General features: G+C 44.4%; 1 protein-coding gene across 12 annotated transcripts in view; it reads right to left on the bottom strand.

Moving 5' to 3' along the window:
* Positions 1 to 6,000, bottom strand: part of FGGY (FGGY carbohydrate kinase domain containing) — a 415,184-nt gene that overhangs the window by 177,035 nt on the left and 232,149 nt on the right. For all 12 annotated transcript variants that reach the window (XM_019623675.1, XM_019623668.1, XM_019623671.1 and 9 more), the window contains one exon: positions 1,501 to 1,604. In XM_019623675.1, coding sequence (XP_019479220.1) covers positions 1,501 to 1,604 — 104 coding nt within the window. The remainder of the gene's footprint in view (positions 1 to 1,500; positions 1,605 to 6,000) is intronic.

Below are 6,000 nucleotides of genomic sequence, written 5' to 3'. Positions count from 1 at the left end.
AGGAAACTTTTTGTTTGGGGGTGGGGTGGGGTGTTAAGGAACGCTCTGTCTTTAAAGTCCAGCATAACACGAATGTCCCCTCAGGAAGCTGTCCCTAACCCTGGACGCTGCCCAGGCAGGGTCAGTCACTGTCTCCTTCCTGCCCAGCAACTCTCGTGCTATGACAGTAATCAAGAGCTCACCTCTGGCATGTGCTGACTTTATGTGGGGCATGTTCTAGAACCTCATTTCATCCTCGCAATACTGTGAGCCACACACTGCAACTCTCCACGATTGACAGGAGGCATGTGAGGCCCAGAGGGTTAAGTGCCTCGCCCAGGGGCCCACACTCAGGAATGGGAGGAACTGGAACAGGAAACCGATTGGCTGGCCCCACCATCTCTGTGCAATGGGAAGCCGTGTATGAGAACATCTTGACCATCGCCAGGTACGTAATAGACGCTCTGTATCATAAGCTTGTCTGAAATGATGTTTGGGGTCCTTGTATTAGAATACCGGTTACAACTCTATCTCATTAACGAGAGGCCCTATGCCATCCTTTTGTCCCCAAGGTTTAGCACAGCCTCAGGCACAATACCAGAGGATCAGTAAATAAATACATGTATCAATAATGACTCAACCCAAATATTTAAAGGTTAAAAAAAGGCTCATTGGTCCCTATGGTTATTAAGCACAGTTTCTCATCACTCGTGATTCGCTTCACAGTTCACAGCTTCTGCCCTGGACTGCATCCCACTCGAATCCTTGCCCGGGCCCCTTGCCTCCCCCATTTCCCTTCCTTCTCCTCCCCCACTCTCCTCTCTACTTTACTCAGCTGGGAAAAATCCAAGGAGTCGTCCATCTAAGTTGAACAGAGTAATGACTTTTACATAAAAATATGGTAGAAAAGGGTACTTATCGAAATGGAATGCTTTCAGACTCATGCATTTAAAAAAGGTATAAATTTTAGGGCAGGCACTAAATTTTAACTGCAATCTTGGAGAAAGCCTTTCCACTAATTCATGGAGAAAAATTAACAAAGTGAAAATTGCTTATCAGTGTTCTTTTGAAGTCATGATATGCAGCCTAATTCTATAGATCATCAGGCCGCTCCCAGGGAGATAGATTTATATTGATTGAGAGAGAGCTCAGTGGCCAAGGAAAACAGACACCCCTCTGCAGAGAAGCCTCTACTACCCATTAGGGACAGATCAGTCTGGGAGCAAGGAATTGCCATCTTTGGATCCGATTTCACCCCTCACACTGCCTCGGATCTCTGGCCAGGGTGACGTCAAAGGCAGACTCAGCCCTTTTCACACTTTTTAAGAATTTGGCCCCTGGAAGAAGATCTGGCGAAGCTAAGCAAGGCTGTCAGAGGGAGAGATGGGCTTCCGGCTAGACAAAGCAGGGGTGGCAGGAAGCGAAGAAGCTGAGGGGGTAAAAAGGGGGCCAGCAGCTCCGATCTCCTCTGCGCTGCCCTCCGGTGAGTGTGCGGCCCCGCCCTTGGCCTGGCAGACTCACCCCCATGTGACAAGAAGATGTTCCACAGATGACAGCCAGCCGTGACGTCACTGGCTGTCCCTCGCAGGCGAGGCCACGCCCCCTCACATCTGCTCCAATCACTCCTATGAGAAAGCAAAACAAAACAGAATCCTCTTTTTAAAAAAAGGATAGCTAAAAACAAGCATAAAGCATCAAAAAACAAAAATAACTAAACAACATTGAGAAAGCATTCCATGTGTAAGCCAGTCTCAAAAAGAAACCAAAAGAGCATACTTGCCTGCCACTTGGGAAAACTAAGAAACCTGTTCTGTTTTTGCTTTACTCTGTAGTCAATGCAGGGCATCCAACATTGTAATAGTAACAGTAAATGTAATTAGAATACAGGCAGCAGCTATCAGTGATTTTGTGCTCAATAAATATCAGGCACTGTACTGGATATTTACATGTATAGTTTCATTTTATAGTAAGCCTGTCAGGTTGATATTATTAAAGCCTGTCAGGTTGATATTATTAATGCCACACATGTCAGTGGAGAAACAAAGACATATGAAGAGGTTAAATGACCTGTCCAAGGTCACACTGCTAGTAAGGAGCAGAGTTGAATAGCATCTGGTTTAACACATCACATCTCAACCTCAAAAATGGTTTGAGGATTGAATCTTTTGGGCATGTCTCGGCCACCATTCTCACCACTACTTATTGCTGAACTGGCAGGGTAAAGGGTAGGGTGACAGACAGTGAGTTTCTGCTAAAAGGGTGCCAGACAGCAGACAGAAAGTTTCCCATAAATGGCATAAACTCAGGCTTCTTCTCTACACAGATTGTATTCCTGATACTTGCTGGGCAAGTGAAGTTACAAATGTGATGAGAGATCTAGAGAGACTTTCAGAGCCTAGAACTGCCATTTATTCAAATATCCAGCAAGCACCTTCTATGCACAAAACTATCCAGTAGGCATGATGTGGGAACCACAAAAGCACGGACATTCCTAACTACAACATAGGCAGGAGGTGAAAAGTGCTCGGCGAAGGACCCAGAGACTGGGATACAGGACCAAACAGCTCCCGCTGGCCTCATCAGTTCCACACAATGCCACCCTTCCCTCTCCAATATGCAACGCTTTCCCATTGCAAGACCTTGGCATTGCCTCTCCCCTCTGCCTGAAATGCCATTCCCCAGCCTCTCTGTAGCGCTAACTCCCACTTATTCCTAACTTAAATGGCACTTCCTCAGAAGGCTTCCCTGATCCTCCAGGAGAGATCGAGTCCCCCTGTCCAATGCTCTCCCGCACCCCTGGGCCTCCCTAGCACTCATGACACCAGTAATTTTAAAAAGTGATACACTGTCTGCCTTTTCTTTTAGCATAAAAGCTGCTGGAAGCTGGCACTGCCACACCCAAGTGCTTAGCAGCCCAGCCCCCACCACAGTTGCTGGCACAGAGTAGGAAACGAAAGTATGAACGCTTGGGGCTGTACTGGTAAAAAAGACAGGCCCCTGTCCTGGGGTGCTCACAGTCTAGAGGGAGGAGAGAGAACCCCAAGTGGAGCATTTCAATGCAGGGAATAGTCCGCTACAGGAGGAGCTGCAGGGGCAGCGGGAGATTTCACAAGGAGGCGGGTCTATGCTGAGCTCTGTAGGAGTGAGCCAGGTGAAAGGCAGGCTGGGGGGCTGTCTCTCCTCCAGCCACAAATCCCCAGATAGTGAAGGTGCTGGCTGCTCAGCCAGCAGGCCTTTCCAGAAGGCAGGATCTGATGGCCGCTGAAAGGCCTCTTACATTCCAACAACTTTCGAAGTTTTTCCAATGCTTTTTTCCAGATTCTACCTTCCCAAGCACAGCTATTTATTTGTGAACCTCTGTTATTGTTCAGAGGCCCAGCAGTAGGGGGAAGTAAGACTCTTTCAAACTTTCTGTGTTGGTTATCATAGTTAGGTCCCAGCCACCAGGCGACTGGTCCAGGACTGAGCCTGTAAAAGTCCCGGGTCTACTAGTTTTTACCAGGTCCCCTGCCCTGCTCAGCATTGTGGGGCTGCCCCCGCAAACCATCGTCTCTGGCTCCAGGTCAGCCCAGGTCAGCCAGCAGACCTGAGGGCTGAAGGAGGTGGAAAGCCAGAGTCTCTCTCTCCCACCCCTTCCTGTGTCTGGTGTCTACTTCTCCCCCACATCTTCAGCGCTGCTGACAGGGCCTCTACGGCTCTAATATCTGCTGGTGTCCACCACCTCTGAACCCTGGTAACACGACCTCCTTCCTTTGTCCCTCCAGCTAGGAGTAGTAGCAGCTTCCATGTGCTGATCTCTGGCTTGCTTCTTATCTCCTTCATTATCTGGGTCACCATTTGAGGGGGATTAACTTCCTTCTTTTTTACATACTTACAGTAGTTTATGTTTTTCTGGGTAGACCTTGAATGACTCTGTGCCCGATGCAGGCCACAGAGGGATAGGAAGCAAACCGTAGGTATGAGCTCATTTTAACAGTTCTTTTTGCACGCTTTCTCTCTGGACCTGTCTCACTTTATTCTTCCATCCACCAGATGTGATTGGTTGTCTTATCATCCTCATATTACAGGTGAGAAAACCAAAGCTGAGAAATGAGAAGTAACTTAACCAGGGTCATGGCTCACAAGAAACAGGGCTGGGAGTCACATCCAGGTCATCTGATTCCAAACTGCTGGTTTTCAGGTTTTTCTCCACGATAAAAACCCAATAGCCAGGTCAATGTTTACTATATTTTGTCGTGTATAATGTGCACGTTTTTGGCCCAAACTTTCAGGAAAAAAAAATCTTTCCTTTTAATTCAAATATTTATTTATTTACATTTAGGTACTTTTTTTTTGTATTATAAAGGAATTTCAGCATTTCTTTTTAAACATATCATGGTATAAGAAATTTTATGTAACAAATAATTACAAAACACAAGAACAGATACAAGGTACAAGAAATTTTATGTACCGGTAACAAATTATTGATATTTAGAAGGCCAAGAACTCTTTGTCGCAAGTTCGTCGTAAGTTCAACAAAACCGAAGATCATATTCCAGGGTATTATCTTGCATACAGATATCATTATTGATTTCTAAAGTTATACTTTTAACTCATAAGCATAAATAAAAGAATTAAAAACAGAACAGATATGGAATTAGCACTACACATGTATAATGCACATCCTTATTTTTTCCTCACAAATTTGAGCAAAAAAGTGCATATTATACATGGCAAAATACGGTACTTATCTGTATATATCAAAATACTGGAATCTTAAAGATATTGATCCTGAGATCCTTAACAAAAAGGGGTTGGCCACTGCTGGTCCACAGTGCTATAAATAAATTCAAGAAATTTCTGATTTATGGTCTGCCTTTATTAAATGTACCATGGACATAAAGCACAGCAAAGTGTATCTTACAGGGTCATTCAATCCTGAAAGGTGGTTAAAAAATGTGAAAAGAGAAATGCATGGGAAATATCTCTTTGTGTCTTCTCTCATTAGCGGATTCATTGTTGACACACTGAGGCTTAGAATATGAAAACTAAAGCATTATAATGAGAAAAAAATAAAACTTGGAAACAGAAAGACCTTGTATAAAATAAAGTAAACAATATCATATGGTTGCTTTGATATTGAGGAAATGTTTAAAAATAAAAGTTTGATTAATGGTGGCTATGTCACCATCACCACTGCCACCACAGCCCTCACCACCATCATTATCACGACAATCAATATTATCTTACCCTTTTTTCAAGAGACAACTGTATTCTTTCTTCCTTTGTAGCAAACATATCAGGTACCTAAGATAGGCTGGGTACCATGCAAAGTACTTTAAATACGACCTCATTTAATCTTTAAAACAGCCCTAAAACATAAATATTCTTTTCCTCCTTCATCAGCTGTAGAAGCAAAGAATCAGAGTATTCACGTAGCTTGTCCAAGTTAACACAGATATAATAAGAAGCACTGCCAGGATCTGACCTTGTACTGATTCCAAAGCCCATGCTCTTTCTATACTTCCTCAATTTAGGGTGTTAGAATTGCCTTATATAAAGGGAATACATTGAGAAGGGTCAGTTATTATGGAATATTAGTAGGCACTGTGGGTTTAGAGTCAGAAAATCTGAGTTTGGGCCCCGATTCTGCCACAAACTACCTGCAAGTTTGAACTGTCCCCTCACATCCACAATGAGAGAAATGGATCCCAAATGGAGGTCCTTTCTCAGCGATTCTCAGTACACAATTCACACAGTGCTTCTAAAATACTAGGGAAAGTGTCTCCTTCCTGGAAGCAGGTGGGCAGAAAAATTGCCTCCCAAGGCCCTCTATTCTCATCTCTCTGAGACTTAGATAAACTCGGACCAGGCTTGTACAGCACCAGCGAGAGGCAGGTTGTGTCCAATTTCCCCTCCAAGAGTTTCTCTACACTCTGCCTAATGTCCACTCAATTCCACAGCAGTGCAGAGCTGATGCCTACCGTGAGGCCACATGAACCCAAGAGCTGACAAATCTCATTTTCCCTTGGCCACAGAGAG

The sequence above is a fragment of the Hipposideros armiger genome, unplaced genomic scaffold (assembly GCF_001890085.2).
Source record: "Hipposideros armiger isolate ML-2016 unplaced genomic scaffold, ASM189008v1 scaffold_557, whole genome shotgun sequence".
Classification (NCBI taxonomy): domain Eukaryota; kingdom Metazoa; phylum Chordata; class Mammalia; order Chiroptera; family Hipposideridae; genus Hipposideros; species Hipposideros armiger.
The sequence above is the reverse complement of the archived record's forward strand: the minus strand, read 5'-3'. Positions and strand labels throughout refer to the sequence as shown.